Source organism: Orbicella franksi, chromosome 4 (genome assembly GCF_964199315.1).
Source record: "Orbicella franksi chromosome 4, jaOrbFran1.1, whole genome shotgun sequence".
Classification (NCBI taxonomy): Eukaryota; Metazoa; Cnidaria; class Anthozoa; order Scleractinia; family Merulinidae; genus Orbicella; species Orbicella franksi.
In genome coordinates this window covers 12082723-12102386 of record NC_138148.1, presented here as the reverse complement: position 1 = coordinate 12102386, position 19664 = coordinate 12082723, and the positions used below count along the sequence as shown (strand labels likewise).

At 40.9% G+C, this 19664-nt stretch overlaps 2 protein-coding genes and 1 pseudogene across 5 annotated transcripts in view; 2 read left to right on the top strand and 1 right to left on the bottom strand.

Annotated features, from left to right (window-relative positions):
• The window catches only part of LOC145484635 (uncharacterized), a 198198-nt pseudogene that overhangs the window by 52465 nt on the left and 126069 nt on the right, over positions 1-19664 (bottom strand). The window lies entirely within an intron of this gene.
• Positions 1-19664, top strand: part of LOC145484615 (uncharacterized) — an 86852-nt gene that overhangs the window by 13442 nt on the left and 53746 nt on the right. The gene's annotated exons all lie outside the window — the stretch shown is intronic.
• LOC145484581 (uncharacterized) lies at positions 16-19591 on the top strand. 3 transcript variants are annotated; one of them, XM_081463175.1, is made up of 21 exons: positions 16-288; positions 2179-2386; positions 3779-3970; positions 4410-4499; positions 5659-5823; positions 6448-6594; positions 7375-7561; positions 7948-8018; positions 8102-8393; positions 8786-9018; positions 10074-10288; positions 10917-11154; positions 11917-12082; positions 13420-13526; positions 13717-13903; positions 14503-14613; positions 15285-15484; positions 16335-16449; positions 17167-17309; positions 17748-17783; positions 18202-19591. In XM_081463175.1, exons 2-21 carry the CDS (start codon positions 2207-2209, stop codon positions 18334-18336), a joined length of 3210 nt encoding a protein of 1069 aa, XP_081319301.1. In that variant the 5' UTR covers positions 16-288; positions 2179-2206; the 3' UTR covers positions 18337-19591. The 3 variants fall into 3 exon arrangements, with proteins under 3 accessions (XP_081319301.1, XP_081319300.1, XP_081319302.1); XM_081463174.1 differs by having other exon boundaries at positions 16-294; XM_081463176.1 differs by lacking the exons at positions 17167-17309; positions 17748-17783; positions 18202-19591 and having other exon boundaries at positions 16-294; positions 16079-16424.

Here is a 19664-nt window from a genome sequence, read left to right as displayed (position 1 = left end):
TCTGTAGTAAGACTCTCTGCGGATGAGACAACGGTAAATAATTTCTTTGCAATCCATTCCTCGACATTCTACTCAAGCACATTTGACGGATTTCGACGCGCGCTTTATGGAAATTGCCTGGTTACGTAGTCTTCTTCGCTGCTGTCATTTTGGGTCGTCACGCTTGCGTGACGACTCCAACACAGAACGGGAAAATTCCCTCTTCCGGGAATTTAATAGCTTGGCGTGGAAAATGAAATTGCTTTGGTTAGCACTTTCAGTTTACAAGCTTACCTAAAGTTCATCAACGTACGTGTAAGTAACATTTCTTTCGTTTTAACGTATGTTAACCTCTTCATGTCAGTCGCAAATTGAAAAGGTCGATCTCATAAGCTTGTTCCTTTTCTCGTGTGCTTAGGATTAAAATCCAGCCCATTTTAGCTTGCTTACAAAGGTGTATCGCCAATTTTTCTGTGTCGTTTGGTTAAACTATATCAAAGACGACAAGGATGGCGAACACGATTCGATATGCGGTTGTACTGCGGAGAGTGTCGGTCATTCAAGAAATTTTGAATGGGATTTCTAGTTTCCAAAAGCTCTTTAAAAGCAAGTAGCAATTCATCGTCAGACACATCTAAAAGTCGATCATTTGAGAAAGAAACAAAAATAAGCAATACCTCTTTGGACGAAGATGGAAATGTACACGACAAAGGCGACCAGCCACGTACAGAAGCCACCGACTCAGGGGTTAAATAATGGGATGAGCTATTGCTCCTGCCACGTTTTAATAATTGTAACTTAAGAAGCAAAAACACCCTTTTTTGTTTTCGCTGTTTCAGCATTCGCGGAAGCAGTTATAACCCAAACAGAAACAGGGTGTGTGCACGCAACTTCCGGTAATTGCTGCGAACTTAAACGAGGCGTAAATTTGTGGGAATGGACTTTTTGGCAAAGGACGGTGGAGTCGCGAACAGTTGTTGCTATATAAAAATTCAAATCATTTATTTGATTACAGTTTCTTCTTTATCCTTCATCATGGGCACTTTCCATTCGATGGAAAATTCAACGATATCCAAATTTAACGTATTGTTACTATTACGGTAGGTTTAAAACGAGTGGGTATATGACAATGATTGTACCGATCAACCGTTGTAAGACGATTTCTGAGAAAAAATAAATTTACTGACCGTTCTCTTTCCTGAAATTAATTCAACAATAGCGTTGATCGTCCAAGAATTCCTTTCAAGAAATCGAATTCAAAGTGTCAGAAATTTCAGAGTCAGTCGAATTAATTTACAGAGAAACGTGTCATCTAAAACGGACCAGACACATAAATATTATAATAATCGATCATTAGAAAAAGAAACAAAAATAAGCAATACCTCGTTCATTGAAGAAGTGTCCTCTAAACGGGCTTGATGTAAAGCCTTGTGCACAGACTGTGTCGGACTAGGTTTGCCTTAGAAGTGTTAAACTGTATTACTAGATTTCAACTTCATGATCTGCATGTGTCCGTTCTTGTCGAGAAACTCAGTTCAATATTCCAGCTCGTGCAGGCATTTGTTCATCGTGAAACGACAAGGTGAAAGTATTTAGTTAGTTGTTTTCCAATCAGTTACTGTACTTTTAAGCAAGTTTCAGAAAATACGGATTTCAATACAATCTTTATGAAATGAACACACTAAATCAATTGTATATGCTGGCCTTTATGCTTACGGTTGGTTCGTAAAGGACAGTCGCGGTGCTTATCTCAAATCGTTCATCAACTGACTTGTTTTCTTTTTCAAGTTGCTAATTTTGACTGAATGTCTTACCAGATTCCTGTTGATTCAGATCTCTTCACTGTTATCCTGTTTTCTGTGACTCTCTCGACGATGCAAGTCAGTGATGACAGTGAATTCAGAGGAATAAGCTGCCTTTTGAATCCAAAAATGCAGAATAATTTGCGTATTCCCCTTTCTTGGAATCATTTGTTTTTCTTAGTGCAGTCTTTCTTCCGGTTTCTCCGAGAATCGTTGATTTATTATTTATGATTTCACTTCAGTCGCTCAAATTAAACGGAAAAATGTTTTGAGACTGGCGGACCAATTCTATTTCGAGACAAAATTGAGGACGCTGTTGTTTTGTTCATCGATCAAAAAATCGTGAATTCGATTAAGAAACTGGCAATCTTATGAATTGTGCCATTTTGTGCTTTAGGTGAGAAACTATCGATCTAATTCTCGGCATGGCTTCACAACCGCTTGATGTTCGCTTACTGCTGTCTGAAGAACTCAAAGAAATTCGTTCCAAGATTGTAGAGGGGAAGCTGGTGCTTTTTGTTGGCGAAAAAGTGTCGACTTTAGTCAGCTCAGAGAATACGCATCCCTCACTGTATGACTGGTGGAAGATTGTCGATCATGCCGAGGTAGGAAGAAGGCGTGATAGTGCTAATGTAGATATTGGTCTAATGATCGGTCACTAAGCACAAGGTTAAAAACAAGAATTCTCATTTAACCTGGGCAAGTGCATGATTATTTGGGCTCGCACCGAAAAATTGTTGTGACGGAATCGAAAAGCGGGGCAAATTGACTAACATCCTATTTAGAGGAACAACATTTCCCTATTAGTACCCCATTAGGCAGTGAATTAATCCTATAGACTTTACCCTGGAAGTTGTGGTTTCGCCTGCTCTTTTCAGGTTACATGGACTTTGGACTGATTTTTACGGATGATAGTAGCTCAAAAAAAACACGATTTGCTTGTCACTACAAAAACCTTGCTTAGTCGACCCAACGCACTGAACCACCTCTCTCGTCCCCAGAACCCGCGCGTTTTCGGTAAGCGGTGCCCGACGCTCTGGACGGAATCAAAAACCGGAACCAGAAAATCCTGGTTTTAGGGCCTGTTTACAAGGAGAGAGGGTTACCCTAGGAAGCGGGTTACCCTAGCATTCACACATTACCTCTTTTTTTCTTCGTCGAGTTTACAAGAAAGCTAGGGCTACCCGGGTAGGTGGGTTACCCTATCAGCTCGCTAGGGTTACCCTGGCAGGCGGGTTAACAATGACCGAAAGTCTGAATGTTGTTCAAACGCGCTCAAATCGCATTGAAAACAAAAACGTTCACCCTACCTGTTAAATTACCTGTGAAATTTTGCCAGTAAATCCGAGCTATCTTTTGCCCTCCAGCTAGGGTTAACCCGCTTGCTAGGGTACTGAAGCCTCCCTCCTTGTAAACGGACCCTTACTTTGTATTGTGCGCGAGCGTTCAAGCTCAGTGATGGTTTTGGGCATGCGTAGAGAGAGTAACCGATGTAACTAATGCTGGCTCACCTTCTGATTTATCCCAGAGGTCTCGATTTCTTGTTGCTGATCAAAAGGATCGCACCCTCAGGGAACCAACCTCGTTCCCAGGGCTTTTAGGGAAAAGCCCTGGGAACGAGTTTGTCAGGGAACGAGATTGACTAAACGGCTGGGATGCAGTGTCAGAAACAAACAGAAACTAAGTAAGCTGAATATCATACGGGATAAAAACCCAGGCCAAATATCAATGAGGATTGGAGAAAGCTGCCGAGTGAGCGGAGGATCCAAAATGCACAAGGGGCTATACAATTGTAACGACAGAAAATTATCCACGACTCTGAAATACTTGGAATTTAACTTAATAATAATAAAATCTTCCAAAATGATCATTGTGCTTGAAAAGTAACTGATTGACACTCCACTAAGCCAGCTATTGCAAAACAATGTTTTTTCTTATCGTTATTATAATTATTATTATTATTATTATTATTATTATTGATGCCATCTTTTTCGCAGACTGGCGTTAAATCTCTCTTCGATCTCGAAAACAAGTTCCTTGGAAACCTCCAATTGGCACCGTCACGTGTTCACAATGTCCTACGGAATGTCGGGAAATTTCCTCTCATCATAACCACTAATATGGACGAGCTGTTAGAGCGCTTCCTCTGGAAGACTGGGAATGGTGGCGAGAAACTGCGTTTGGACCAGGTTGGTATATGAGAAGGACGCGCGCAAAAATACTGTTTTCATGTCATTCCTTAACCGTTTAAGTCTTGATGTCCGCATACAGATTCTCTTATCAGGTGTCCACAGATTTCCTGTAAAACCAGTTGGGATAATTTGATATTCCTCCAGAAAGTTTCTTTCTTGCTGTGAGCCTTAATCAAAGGGCTCCAACGTTTAGCTAAAATTTAGTTCGTTTCGTGTGCAAGTTTGGACATAAATTTTGTTTGAAAAGGTGTTACGCGTATTACGTATTATTGATCGATCGATCGATCGATCGATTGATTGATTGATTGATTGATTGATTGATTGATTGATTGATTGATTGATTTGTCTGTCTGTCTGTCTGTCTGTCTGTCTGTCTGTCTCTCTGTTGCCTGTTTAGGGATTTATTGTAATTATTTTTTGGTTGCCTTATTGTAAGATTTCGTGCCTTGCCCAGTCCTGGCCGGATCTACGTAGAGATTTGATCATTAAGTGCCTTGGAGATGCAGGTTTCAATGCGAGGACGTTGGTAAGCTATTGTTATACTGGCAGAAGAACTATTCCAACATCAACAGTAGGTAATTGTTATCTATATATAGTTCCTTTGTATAAGACAAAGCACTTCAAGGTCGCCTAACCAATCTGAGCAGTTTCCATCCCCATAGCCAGTCAGGTGAAAAATCGTCACTTAGTGTGATTTGGCCCACGTTTCTTTTCCCGCGATTCTCGCGGATCGCTTGTTCCTGCTAAATTTGCAGATGCGATGATTCGTTCCGAGAGAGCACTAACTATTTTGCAGCAGTAACTTGAGCCCTCCACTCGGCGCAAAAAGCAAATATTTAGGCTCAAATCACCCGAATGCGAGTCAACGCACGCCACTATACCGAAATTTTCCGAGGTACTCTAGGCCGCCTGACTCGAGACACACCAGACCAGTTGTTGGAAGACTGGATAACGCCGGCTATCCACCGGAGAAATCACTAAATCGGCAATCCACCCGATAAATCGCGGATAAGTGATAACGAAACAAACCACGCTATCCACTGAATAGTGATTTATCCCGTGAATAGCATTATCCACCGTTCGAACAACCTGGGCCTGTAGTGCACCTGGACTAACCCATTAGTTGGCAAATGTAGCTGAGTGTAGTGCTTTACTTGTCCACCTTCGCAACCCAAAAGTTTCTTTACAAAGTGCTACTTTTGTTCATTCATTATAAGGAACCCTCCTACTTTTCTAAATTCAACTTAATTGAATACTTACCGTGTGCATCTTGGATGCTCTAGATTACACCCTGTATAGTGTGCGCCTTGATCAGTATGGGATTATATGGCGTCACGATTGCAAATTGGAAGCTCGAATACTGTAGGATAGTTTTGCTTTAGCGCAGTACCATGTGGTATCCTTTGAGAGTTACAGTAACGTGTGAAAAGAAGAGTCAACCTCGTCCCCAGGCTGTCTTAACGACAAGGGAGACAAAGGAGTGAGAGAGCCTGGAAACGAGCTTGAAGAAGGGTATAAAATATAATTATGTGCTTAATTTGATTTATGATTATTATTTATGATGATTTATGCTCAAAATACATGCTATGTCTTTAAAACTTCACTTCCTAAGTGCAGTCATATTTACTGTTGCATGCAACCCATTCTGCTAATATAAGCATTTTTTTTCGTTTTCTTTTTTCCAGCCTAGTAGTAAGAAGTTCTTTGAAGACTTTTGCAGCGCCCTTGAAAGCTCAGAGGTGGAATTCATGCGTCAAGTTTTCAATGACAGATCTGTGCTGTTTCTTGGCTGTGACCCGGCGCGTACAGAGTACAAGAACTTCTTCCAAAAGTTTGCAGTTGACGCAAAGGTTAAGCAGCTGAATTTACCCATATTGAATCCTTTGTTTTGCTTATTTTTGTTACGAATGGTTTTATAATAAATAGTCTAAGGTCATGAAATCTTGTTAAGCGCCTTTGGAATTACATTACCTATCGAAAATAGCCTAAATTAAATTAAAGGCCTAGTGGAAGTCCCAGAGATTCCAACCCCTTTTGAAGGAAAATAGGGAGACTCTTTTAGCGCCGAAGGCGGCAGCCTTTAGGGGGGCCCGGGGCCATGCTCACCGGGAAATTTTGCAAATGTAGGTTTTCTTAAATGCCTTTTCCTGTATTTTGGAGCTGCTAAATGGAGTAAGACTGCTGGCCTGATGAGTCTGCACAACACACGGCGAGAGACTGGGTGAGATGATATGAGAAGAAAGTGTAATACATCGCAAAAAGATACTTAAGATTAGCATTTTTTTCCCTTTTTTTTCACAATTTTATTATAAATCGGGAGAATTTGATAACAATCGGGAGAGCGGGAGGCAACACATCAGATCGGGAGTCTCCCGATCAAATCGGGAGGGTTGGAATCTCTGAAGTCCGTTGGAGTGAAATATATATAGAGCATGTTCGTTATTAATTCAGTTTTCTTTTCACTCTTTTTACAGATGAAACATTACAAGTTTGAGACTTACGGTGAGTCAGATCTAGAGAGAAATGGGAATCTTCTCACTTTGAAAGCAAACATACAGCCCTGGGAATTTGTACAGTTCTTAAGTACAGGAACTATTCAAGAAGAAATTCAACCTGGACAGGTAAGCTTCAAGGCTTGTAGCATGACAGATTGCCACAGTGAAAACACTGACTGACTGTCTGACTGACTCAATGAATGACTGACTGACTGACTGACTGACTGACTGAATGACTGACTGACTGAATGACTGGCTGACTGAATGACTGGCTGACTGAATGACTGGCTGACTGAATGACTGGCTGACTGAATGACTGGCTGACTGAATGACTGACTGACTGACTGACTGACTGAATGAATGAATGACTGACTGACCGACTGAATGAATGACTAACTGTTTGACGAACTGACTGAATGACTGACTGACTGACTGACTCACTCACTCACTGACTGACTGAATGAATGACGAGCTGATTGTTTGTCTGACCGGCTGACTGACGGACTGTCAGACTGACTGACTGACAGACTGACTGACACATTAGCTGACCGACTGACCGTCTGACAAACTGACTGAAGGACTGATTGACTGACTGACACATTGGCTGACTGACTGACTGTCTAACGGACTGACTGACGGATTGATTGACTGTATAACAGACTGACTGACGGATTGACTGACTGACTCACTGACTGACTGACAAATTGACTGACTGACACAATGACTGTCTGACTAACGGACGGACGGAGGGACGGAGTTACCGGCTGACAGACGCGCTCTGTCAAATCCTAAGGCGGATCTTTGTTGTTCGACTTCGTTCAACTCTTAAAACTTTCGTTTGCCATATTTTCAGCCCTTTTATCAAACTAAAAAAAAAAAAATTAAATGCAACTCTTCGTCCCCAAGGTTTATGAAAGATCTTACTTGCGAATCCAGCGGGAAGAATATCTTCAACAACAACTTACACTGGAGAAAATGGCCTCAGAGATTATATTTCACACAATCAATATAACAAACGCATTGTCACCTGACGAGTACTTTGAACAGATCTCACGTCCTGCCATACAAGACATGTTTGCAAAAGATCCTTTTGGTAAGTTTTTATTATTTTACTGTTTATTTTAGCATGCATTGTAGCACCCTCGCAGGGGATCTCTAATATTAGCCAGTCGCTTAACTGTCTCATTTACTTTGATAGTGTCGAATAGGGGTGGGAAACATGAATAAACAAGGAGAGATAGATGGACGGGCCGAAAGAGAGGTAATAGAAAATGGGGAGAAGGAGAAAGGAGGGAGGGACGAAGGGACGGAAGGGGGAATTGGGTGAGGGACAGAGTTAGGGAAGAAGGGAGTGAATGAGGGAGGAAATAACTGATTGGGAGAGAAAGGATGGAATGGAGGAAGGGTAGAGAGGGAGGGAGAATCAAGGAAATTCTTGCCTATAGTCAAGCCTAATCCGCTCATCCTCTACCTTCTTAGGTGTTTATTCTGAGGAAAAGGTACAGCGGACGTTGGATGCAATGAAAGGAAGGCGTGACAACCTGATTCAGGTAAGTGTTACGTTGACCTCCGGACAATTGCCATTTAAGGCACAGGAGGAAAGACTAAAAAGAGATGCATTCCGTAATTGCAGCTTATAACTGAATCACAGACCAGTGTCACCGCCCTGTTCTTTTACCACGGGGTGAAGAAGGAGATTGAACTCTGGAAGACAGCGGAACGGTCACCTCCTCTACCAGAAGATGAAAAGCAAAAAATTCTTCAGAAATGCAAGATTTCCATCAGTAAATACGCAAAAGCCATTTTGCTTTGTAAATCGTTCATGCGAAGTAACAGCTCCCTGGAAATTCTCATTGTTGGTGACCAAGAAACCTACCAAGTACAGGAAGTTGAGAAGGAGACATTTGCCCTCATCCGCTTAAAAGGTATCTCATTTGTGTTCACAGGGTTTAAAGAAAAAAATCAGAAATAAGTCAAAACAAATAGGTTGAAATAGTGCAAAACAATAAATATCTCTGAATCAGAGTCTGACTAAAGTAGTTCTCGTTAAGCCAACGTTATGAAGTGTATGTCTCATGGTAAAAATGAATTGAAATGTTAAGTTTTGGGCCGAGAGAAAAGTATAAAAATAAAAAGATGATACATTTTAACTGTACAAGGATCACGAAAACACAGTGAAAAGTCACGCAGCGTTATGGGCTGACAACTGACATATTCACATGGCATTCAGTGCCCAGGCCCCCGCTGGAAACCAGTCGGATGCAAAATGGGCGGCCACCCTGGCTAAAGTTTAGTTACTTACTTTTTTCGCATACAGGTGGCACAGATGAAGCCATATGCTATGCAGAGACTGCTTCTTCCCCAGAAGACAGAAAGTTCGCTAATCATCTGATTAACATCAATGGAGAGGAGGTGTTGAACAAACGAAAAGTTTACGAAAGAAGTCGTGCAAACGCCTGGAGCAACGAGGATTCCACTCTGAAACTCGCCACTGCGATTATGAAAGAGAGTGCGGAGCTGAAGAAAAAATTTGGCATCGATGCCATTGAAGTAAGTTTTACAATTTGTATGCTCTGCAGCCTCTTTAATTTACATGAACTTTGTCTGTCCATACCAATCGCATACTATCATGTGGTGAATTTCGTATTACGCTCTGATGAGCCAAGCATATTTTTTTCTTAATGAAATGACTTTCCTCTGGCAGACTGGCTACTCTCATGGCGCCATATCGATGTTTTCAAACTAACGCATTGGAAGCCTTTACCTACGAAATTTGAAATCATTTCTCAAGGGAGATAAACTGTTGTGTGGGAACGCCATTATGGTTGCCTTAAAGTGCTTTAGTATCCATGGTGACTTTAACATTCAACACGATTACCGTTTATTTCATGCAAGTGGAAGTTTTCAACCTCCTTGCCATTGCCTGATTTCAAGCCGAGAAGGACTAGGTACGAGTCGGTAAATTATGGGATTAGCAACTATTGATCCACGTAGTCCGAAAGAGCACACCGAGATTCACAAAATCTCCAAGTTAAGTGTTAATCAGTCTAGTTTTGACTGAGATGCAGCCAGTTAAAAACGCCAAAATTACACAGAAATATTTGGTCATCCGGGAGACAGCGTCCGGATGGTCATACATTTTTTTTTGTAAATTTTGCTGTTTTCAAATGGTTGTATATTGCTTACTATTGGGTCTATTTGCACCAAACTTGGGGATTTTGTAAAGCTTGGTGTGCACTTACTATGTGGATCAATAGCTGCTAATCCCATAATTTGAAGACTCGTACCTAATCCTTTTCGGCTTGAAATCAGGCAATAAATTTAGCAACGTTTCTTTGAAGCTGATCGTGCGCACATTAACAACATCAGTGGTATTGAATGCCGTGAGAAGCCAGACTATTTAGAACGACCTATTTTACTATTTATAGTACAATAACTTACGATCCACATCACGCTCGTCGCTAACTTGTAGCTGTCAAATGGTTAAAACGGACCGTTACGGTGCAAGAGCCTTTTCTTTTGCCGCAACGAAGTTGTGGAACTCTATTAACATATGTTCTTTATTTAGACCCTCAGCATTATGTACCCTTATATTTCTTTTCTAGAAAAAAGACCTGGATGCACTGGAAACACTGACTCGTATCAGTCAGAAAGTTAGGAGCCAGCTCGACCCAGGCTATCTCGAGCCACTCGGTGAAGGCAGCTTTGGGCAGGTGTTCCAAGCTAAGAAAGACGGCCGGCCGGTGGCTGTCAAGATTTTAAAGAACATCGAGAACCGCAAACAGATCCAGGACTTTGAAAGAGAAGTTGACATGCTTAGGTTTGTGCTTGATTTGTATGTCTTCAGTTGTAACAACTGTTAGGAGCACTGTAACAGTGCAAAAATTAGTGATTCGCGACCTGTTTCTATCTTCTCTTAAGGATTTTGGCTTGTAAACCTCCTAATTGACGTGATATTGAATACTTCATTAAGCCTAGTTCAACTTATAGCGAGTTAAGACATAACGACATAAGAAATACGTTATGTCGTTATGTTTGCAGTGTGAACATTCCGACATAATGGCAAAATAGCAACATAACAGCATGAACGTAACGACATAAGCAAAAAAACTGATCTTTTCTTTATGTCTTTATGTCGATGTTCCCATGACCGACATAAGCGATTATGTCGGTCGTTATACCATTATGTCAAATGGTTATGTCGTTATGTTGCTAGTGTGAACCAGGCCTGACTAAGCTGATAAGCTTTTGCACTGTTAAGGCGGAAAGGTCAAAGACTATTTTTACAACTGCTGCCTTTAAAACTGGAAAGATAACTTTCACTTGTGAAGTATGCTCATTTGGTCTTTCGGCGCCGCGAGAAACGTTGAAGTCACTCCAGCACCTTAAAAAAGCAAACACGAAGAGCAAAATGAGTACATGCTTTGCGTGTGTTCTCCTCTCTTCAGGGAAGCAAAGCATCCCAAAATCGTGGAAGTGATTGAATGCATCTCCATTCAGAATCAGCTGGCGATTGTGATGGAGTTCATGGCGGGAGGAAATCTTAAAGTGCTGCTCGATAAAAACCAGGGACGAGGACAAGGAAAAAAGTTTACATTGAGATTCACCGAGGATATTGGTTCTGCTCTTGAACATCTACACTCACTGAATATCATCCACAGAGACGTGAAACCTGAAAACATCTTTGTAAGGGCGTTTAATTTGTCTTCAGCTCGCCTTTTGGGTTTTGTTGTTGTGTTTGTGTTTCTCACTTTCAAGAATGCAAAATGAATTGATTAGCGATTTGAGTATTGAGCTCGCTTGTCATTTCAAAAATCAATATTAAATTGATTTTTTTGAACATTAAACCCATGAGCCGTATTCTTGGAACGACTAGTGGGTTCAGTTTTCCAATAATCAGTTCATTATTGCATTCCGGAAACGACTAGCGGGTTCGATATTCAAATAATCAATTCATTAATGTAATCTTGAGGGGTACGCTTCACCTGGTTTGACTGTAACTAGAGTACAGAAACGACAACAAAATAGGTGCCTGCACGGAAAGTGACGCCGTATTGTCTCTTCTCATCTACATGTATCTATGGGAAATAATGTGGTAACCTTCTGTGACAACTTACTAGGTTTTAAAAAGGTTTTAAAGTGATGGTTATGGTGATCAACCTGCGTGGGACCAGCGCGTCGCTTCTTATGGCCTGGAGAACCAATAGTCTTAGGGGGGTCTGTAAAATTAAGAGGCTCTTTTTTGGCAATAAGGAACGACACGTAGTAAAACAAGCCTTTAGAAATCTGAAATGTTGTAACATCTCCATGCAAAAGCTACAGTTTTGTGACGGAATTAAAGACTTTATTTACTTTGCTCGATACAAATCTGTTAAGTTTATTATGTATCAGATGAGCTTGATCATCAAGTAACAACTCTGTTTGCAAAGTTGATTTTTTTTTTTCCAGTTGTCCGTTGATCACACAGTTCTCAAGCTCGGAGACTTTGGTCTGGCTCGTGCAACAGAAGGAACACGTCAAACTAAAACTCAGATTGGCTCCTACCGTTACATGGCGCCTGAAGTGGTGAAATCTGGAGGCCGTTACTCCCATAAAGCCGATGTTCATAGCTACGGTGAGTCCATGGCGATAGTGACAATTTCGGCAACGGAAAAAAGTGTCGTTTTTTCGTTTGTCTCTGTTTTTTGTTTTCACTGAGGAAACCGAAACCGAGGACACAGCATATGTGCATCTGCATTTGTATCAGTTTTATTATCCAACTGCAGCGAATACCGTATTTACAGCGATATTGTACGGTTATTTGTACAGTAGCAAACCTGTTTGCCGAACTGGTCGGCGCGCGCAGGCAAAACTGTCACACTCTCCCTCTTACTGATAAATTTATTGACTATAGCAGTTGGATAATATATCTCTCTTATTAGATGCTTTGCTGTGTAGTATCGCTTTATATTTTTACTCGTTGTTAGTACTTTGACTCACCTTACGGCTCGTCAACAATAAGGCACAACTCGTAAAAATATACAGCGATACTAAATAAAAATGGTATAGTGCTTTTTAAAATAGTTTTCTAGTTGGCTATTACATATTGATAGAGGAATGTCATTCCAATAATAGCTTCCAATAACAGCTGGCCAAAATTTCCTTATATTTATTCTGAATGCATCCATATGATAAGTTGATTTCTGATCAAGGCGGTCAACATCAAGGACGAAGTGAAAAGTCAGGTTTACCCTATTTACGAGGAAAGGCTGGTAGAACTTTGTGGTGTTAATTCAACGGCTCAATAGGAGGGTCTGAATGGGGTTGACCGTTAGCCGTAAACGGACAAAAATTTAGCCGTTAGGCTCGGAGATTGGAAACATTTAACCGTTAGCTGGCCGTAAAAATATGCTAACCGTAAAAGTCTCAAGACCTCCTGTCAAGACTTTTTTCTGAACTGGAATGGTTTTAAGACCTTAAATATGTCTTACAGTTTTTAACTTTTTTAAACGATGAAAGTTAAGTTTTATTTTTTTTTTTTTCGGAACAATGGTTATTAATTTCTAAGATTTCTGTTAACCGTAAGGAAAATAAATTAACCGTTAGCCGTAAAAGAGCTAGAATATTAGGGAGGTTAAGGATGACGTTTACGACAAACGGCAAACGGCAAACGGCAAACGGCAAAAATGAAATTTTTACCGTCTCCCTTCAGTTGTGTGTACAGTAGAGTGAAGTTATTTGTATTTGCAATGAATAGTAGGAGACGTTATTCCATTTTTGTGTGCTTTATTTACGGATTAGAAGAAAAGAACTCAAAATCAGAAGTTATCTTTGCCGTTTGCCGTCTGCCGTTAACGTCATGCTTAACCTCTCTAATAACCGTTAGCCGTAAAAGCCACTTACCCATTGATACCCTCCAACAGCCGGGTTAACCACTGTACTTATTAAGAACATGATGTTTTCGTGTCTCAGGGTTGTGTCTGATAGAAGTGCTGAGTGGCAAGACAGTGTTCCATGACATCGCGCACCATGAGACTGTATTCAACAAGAAAATGGCGGGCGACAATCCAAGTATTCCGGTAATGAAATATGAAACAGGTGTAAATCTCTTTCACGGGCTTAAAAATTATTTTTTTAGTAACAGAGAGAACGTTATAACGTTTAGAATTTTGTTACACACATTTACCTATTTTCATCGTATACTTTGTGTTTTATAAACGCTTGCATGAGTCGAATCTAACTTTGTCACTCTCGTTTACTTGCCGGCAGGACATCTCTGTTGAAGAATTTGGCGAAGAACTGGCAACAAAGCTCAAAACAATTATTGACGATTGTCTTAAGCCAGAAAAATCCCGTCCCGAAATGCATCTGCTTCTCAGTAAACTGAAGGGTAAAGTAACGTCGCACAAGAACAGAGTGGAGCTTTACTGCGTGGGAACTGGGACCGGCACAACAGGTACTGTCGTTTCATAGCAACATGTTGGTATTTGCAGGCAATAGTTAAATGCTTGGATAAAAAGAACTCACTTTGCGGTAGCCTATATAGTGGAACCTCCTTTAACAGACACCTCTTTTGACAGTGTACCAAAAGGTGGACACCTCCCGTAATCGGACACTTTTTTTTACTATTATTATCGTCCCAGTCACATCCCAACACTACATTTTTAACCTCCCAGAAGCAGGCACCTTTCCTAAGTCGATGTTTTTCTTTCTGGTCCCAGTGCTGTGTACTACTTTTACTACTTTTTGAGGTTATAATTGTGTGCACCTTTCGCCATAAGTAACTTGACAAAGTCGTGCCAAAGCTAGTCTTTTACATTTATTTGTCTGCACCTGGAGTTGCTTCCTGAATTAGCCCCTGAAGCAATTGTGTTGCTTATTGGAGGAGCATCTTTGTTCGAGAGTACATTTATTGATATGAGGGTTAGAAATGTTGCAGTCACCAATACCTAACGTGGCTTTTCGAACTAAAATAGTATCCACACATGTCAGTTGTCTCTTCCCTGTAACCCGTGAATGAACCAACGTTCGAACTGACTATTTATTTTATTTCAGCTGCCCTGCATGGCAAACCGAGTTCTTCTGCCATCATTTTTCATGGTGGGAACCCTCTGTTGATGGCCGATGTTGGAGCTGGCGTTCTAAAGCCCTGCAGGGAGAAACTTGGTTAGTATTTGTTTGTTTGTTTGTTTGTTTGTTTGTTTGTTTGTTTTTGTTTGTTTTTTGTTTTTGTTTTTGTTTTTGCTTTTTTGTTTTTGTTTTTTTTTGGGGGGGGGAGAAGTGGCATGTATTTGTTTGTTTGTTTGTGTATACTTTTTCAACTTATTTGATTCTGTCATGTTTTATATTTTCCCTTTGCTTGGTTTCCAACCGTTTCAAACAATTTTTGGTACAATATTCTGGTACATTATTATATAGTAGCTGATATAACGCGCGTTCTGATTGGCTACTTTGAGGTCATTATTCTCCCGCAATACCACGGGCCGATTACTTTCCCGCAAAAACAACGCAAAAAAAGGAAAAAAAAAACAATATATAATGTATAAACAGCTTGTTAACATCGAATGTTCGGTCCTTACGGGGAAATCTGAATCCTCGGCCTTGCCGTATTGGCCGCGCTATCGCTCGGTAAACACGGCAATGAATCAGTTTGAGATATTCCCTTATACTCTCTGTTAATATATAAGTGTTTAATGTTATGGAAAAAAAACATTGAAAAAAATTGAAAAAAATTGACCTCCGTAGAGTGAAAACCTTTACATGTATAATACACCTGGATCCTTGTTTGTTCAGTTATGTGAGGCCCGATAAGATGCGGCCTTTCCTTGTATTTCCAGCCTACAATGAATTCTCGAGGAACGTTTTCATCACCCACAACCACCTGGACCACGCTGGAGAGCTCCCTATGTTGTTTGCATCTGAAAGCAAACGGAGATACTTGGCTGGTGAACCACGCCTGAGGGTGCTGTCGGGACCCGAGGTGGAATACAAGCTCAAGACTCACCGGCTTGATGAGATGTTAAGCTTGTTTAAGCCAGTAAGTGTGATTGCTTTCAGTGGAGCTCTGTTAGCCACTGCGTTAAGAGGAGCAGTGTTAACGCCAAGAAAGCAAGCTGAGACTTGTGGGAGAAATCGGAAGAAGAGCGAGCGTTAGTCTTAGCGGTTAACTTATCTACGCATGTTCAAAAACCGTTTTTGAAAAATATGAAACATTTTGTGTCTCTATGGTTTTAATTTGGCGCCAAAGATGAGTCGTCCGCGTCCGGCAACTCGTTCGTAGTTGTCAAGTATCGCCACGGCCAGGCAGGATAATAGTTGTGTTATTTTGAACAAAATATGTTGTTTCTCGTCAATTTAAACACAGTATTCTCCAGTTAAGTACTAGAAGAGGCCAAGGCAACTGTAGAATTTTCTTTATCTTCGTTAGCTAAGAAGGAAAAGACTATTACAGAGGCGGATCTAGCGGGAGGGTGCAAGGGGTGCGCACCTCCCCCTCCCCCCCTCCCCCTCCTCCTCCGTATTCGCTTTTAAAATTTGTTTACCTCGCCAGTCAGTTACGCTATTCCCTAGTGGTGCCCCCTTCTCCTGAGAAAAATCCTTGATCCGCCCCTATATCATCTTGTCGTTTCAGTAAGACAGCTGAGCTCGGTTTTGACTGCCGTTCGTATTGCGGACACAGTCGCCATATGTAAGGATGTGCTTTGATTATGTTATTAGCTTTTTGGATTTTCCTCTCTCGAAATGTGTTTAAGGGGTAGTCTGTATAGCACCTTTACATTACCCCAACTTCAATATAAAAACATAGATCGGATCTTTAATTTTTACCGTTTCCCTCATCCTTTTTCCCATGGGGCGTCAATCAATTGTAGTAATGCCTTTGCTTGTAGGAACAAGTGGCAGATTGGGTTGTGTGCAAACCAGGCGAAGATCCAACTTATCTAGATGACGAGAAACACTTTTTCATCAAAACGTATCGAACGCTACATGGCGAAGTGTGTTATGGTGGGTAGAGATGTTTATTAAAATAGAGCGACTGCTAGTTTTGTTTCCAGCTCGTCATTCTGATTTTTACTGCGATTATCAGTTGCCAAGTAAGGCGTGAAGAAAGTTTGGTGACCAGGTTTTAACGTTCAACTTGTGTTGTTGTCCCGAGCAAATGGCCCCGTTTCCAGTGGCAACTTGTCGGCCTTTGACGCCATTTGCAGCAAAGCGCGCGAAATTGCGGGTGGTGATATTGTTACCATTGGAAACGAGGACAGTTGCTCGTGTCAACAGCGTAATTTTAAGGCCAAAACTTAGTCACCAAAGCTCCGTCGCACCTTGCTCAACTGATAATCGTAGTAGGACGTGATTTGGTATAGCAGGACAGAAAAAAAAATTGTCATAATTAAATTACCAGGCAAAATCATTGCAGAGGTCGTTCATGTATAACTCCAGATTGACTGGTGAACGACGTTGTGAGTTGGAAGAAAAGTATTTGCTTGAAGCTATATTAAATATGCAAGAAATGTATATCTTGCTTTTTTCAGTTTTGTATTTTTTTTTTCCCCCCAGTTTGGAAAAGTACGAGCTAGAAATTAGCATATACATTGTCCATGGTCCATAAACACACAAGAAAGAATTTGACCAATATCCAGCCAACTTGAGCTCACGCTTGGTTTATAACCTATAGATATTGCAAGTACTTAAAACTGTACTAAATTTCGTTTCTTTCTGTAGGATTTGTGCTCTACTTTAAGGACAAACCAATTCTGGGGTACTGTGTAGACTCCGGCTTTAAGGAAGACGTGTTCGAGTTTTTCTTCCAGGCCTCCACTGTGGTTGTTGATGCGAGGGAGATAGGATCTAAAGAGCACGCATCAGTAAGACAGTAAAACCAACATATGTTGTTCTCGTTTGGGGACAAAAACGTTTGTTTACCATTGATGTGATTTGTGATCTGGCATTAGAGATACGTTGTTGGACTCCAGGGAGCAAGCGAAAATTGTGGGGCTCTTCTGTAGTGCAGCATCCCGTCTATTCAGGCCGTCTGACACGACCATCTCCACATTCCTTTCCTCAAGGCCGTTTATCGCGACCTCCCCCCTCCCACTCCTCAAGGGGGGACTGTTACATACAAAGGTCTATTTATTTATGGGACATATAATGAGTTTCCCCCCCCCCCCGGCCACCTCGGATCACAACCCAAACATTAAAGTGCCATCATTTAGTCAAATCTAGTGGGCATCAATACAGTTTGTCTTGCTGCAGCAGCATCCGATCATATTGTACTAAAATACAATCTATCGTTGTTACTTTAGTTTACAGAAGTTGCGGAGTATGTGAAGAAAACTCAGGTACGCGTTTTGTTTATCTATATTCCTTTTTTGGGGGGGGGGGGTGCTTTTTGTTTTCTTTTTGTTTTCTTCTTCCTGTTGTAGTTTTAGTTTTGAGTGTTTGTTTGTCGTTGTTTTTTTTTTTCGATGCCCCATGTAGCGTTAGAGTAGCCAGTATAGTGCCTGCACAACCCCAAGGCTCAAAACATATCCTTTATTCCGAAGACATACCGAGTACACCAAGTTGCCCGCTTACGCGCTCTGCGAATATTCTTTGAGTCCACGGATATACATGCGTTATAAGTACAACTGCTTGACTACTACGGCACCACACCCATATGTTAGCAAATATGTCGATGAGAATTCGAAATCAACCAAACACTCAAAAGAGTATAAATTTCAGGGATACCGTTAACACTGTTTCTGATTTCTACTGTAGCGCAAAGACCTCAAAGTATACATCACTGGCTACGGCATCGACACTGAGTACCCGGATGAAGGAGTGCCTGGCGTGGAGCAACTACGAGCAGATCAGTACATCACACTCTGGGACGAAGAAAACGATCAAGAATAGCTCAATGGTTCTGATTACGATTACAAGGGAACTTAAAACTTCCTGACGTTAAACTAAGTAATAATAATTTAACACCGCTAGCTGTTTCACCGTTCACATGAAGTATTGTAGTATAGGTATCATTTTTGATAGATGTTTTAAATCGAAAAACCTTTGGAACGCACACCAATGGTAGATCTCAGACTTGCTTACCAGTTGGCCCAGTGGAAAATTTACGGGCCTTTCGAATGTTTGCCCTCAAGGAAGTGGCCCGGGCCTCGGGCCCTTCTCTAGATGCTTCACTGAAACTTCTCAATAGGTCTTACAAGGCTTAATTCTTTACCAAGAAAACACTGAATTAGTTTTTTTCAGGATGCTTAGAATAATTATTTAATTATAGATGCCAGTCAACTTAATTTGATAACACAATGCAGGAATCCCAGGAGTAATAATGCCAGTGAAATTGAGGTATCATAGCAGTTCATATTTTGTGAACTATGATGATACTTGATATAATTTACTTAATAAATGAACGACGTGTAATCAATTCAGATTCGTTATTTCATTCGATTCTTGCACATGTAATTACAGTTCTGGAAGGTCGCAAGCGCTATATCACGACATTACACGGGCATAATGTCGTGCGTTTGAAATCAATTCTGGGCCGTACTTTTTATTATTTTATTTCATTTATTTATTTTATCTATTTTGGACGACAGCTAGTTGGTCTGATAAGAGTGGGTGAAGGTAAACAAGTATGTGTACAAGTCCAGTGGCCCGTGGGTCCGACGCCCCATCTCTTCTTTCCTTTGACATCGTCAGACTATAGCAGTATTTCTACACCTCCCCGGATGGGATGCTAGTCCATTTCAGAGCCCAGCAACTCTCGGCTTAACTCGCCTCTAGCCAGTAAAAGAGAGAGGAAGGAAATTCCTGACTTATCATTCCAACAATTTAAGAATTATTGTTGAGATAATTTTCCAGTTTCCGGTTTCTAATGCTTTTTAGCTGTGAGAGTGAAGCGTCTTAGACTCGCCCCAGACCGCACTGCACCTCCCGTCTGAGATGAATAGTTCTTTACCTATTCACAAACATTTTCGACAAGATAAATGCAAGTAAACCAAAAGGCTTAGGAATGTAGCTGGAAAAATGTTCAAATTTGTTATTATTTTTTTTTTGCTACCCCTTTGTGAACTTCACAAGTTTGACTTTTTGATTTTTGGCTGATAAGTAGGTACAGATAAGTATACCTTTTGCTGTTGGCTGAGGTTAAATCATTCAGGGGCAATTTTATCGTTATTTTATCGCATTGCAAATTAACATTGGCGCGTTTGTCTTCTTCTAAAGTT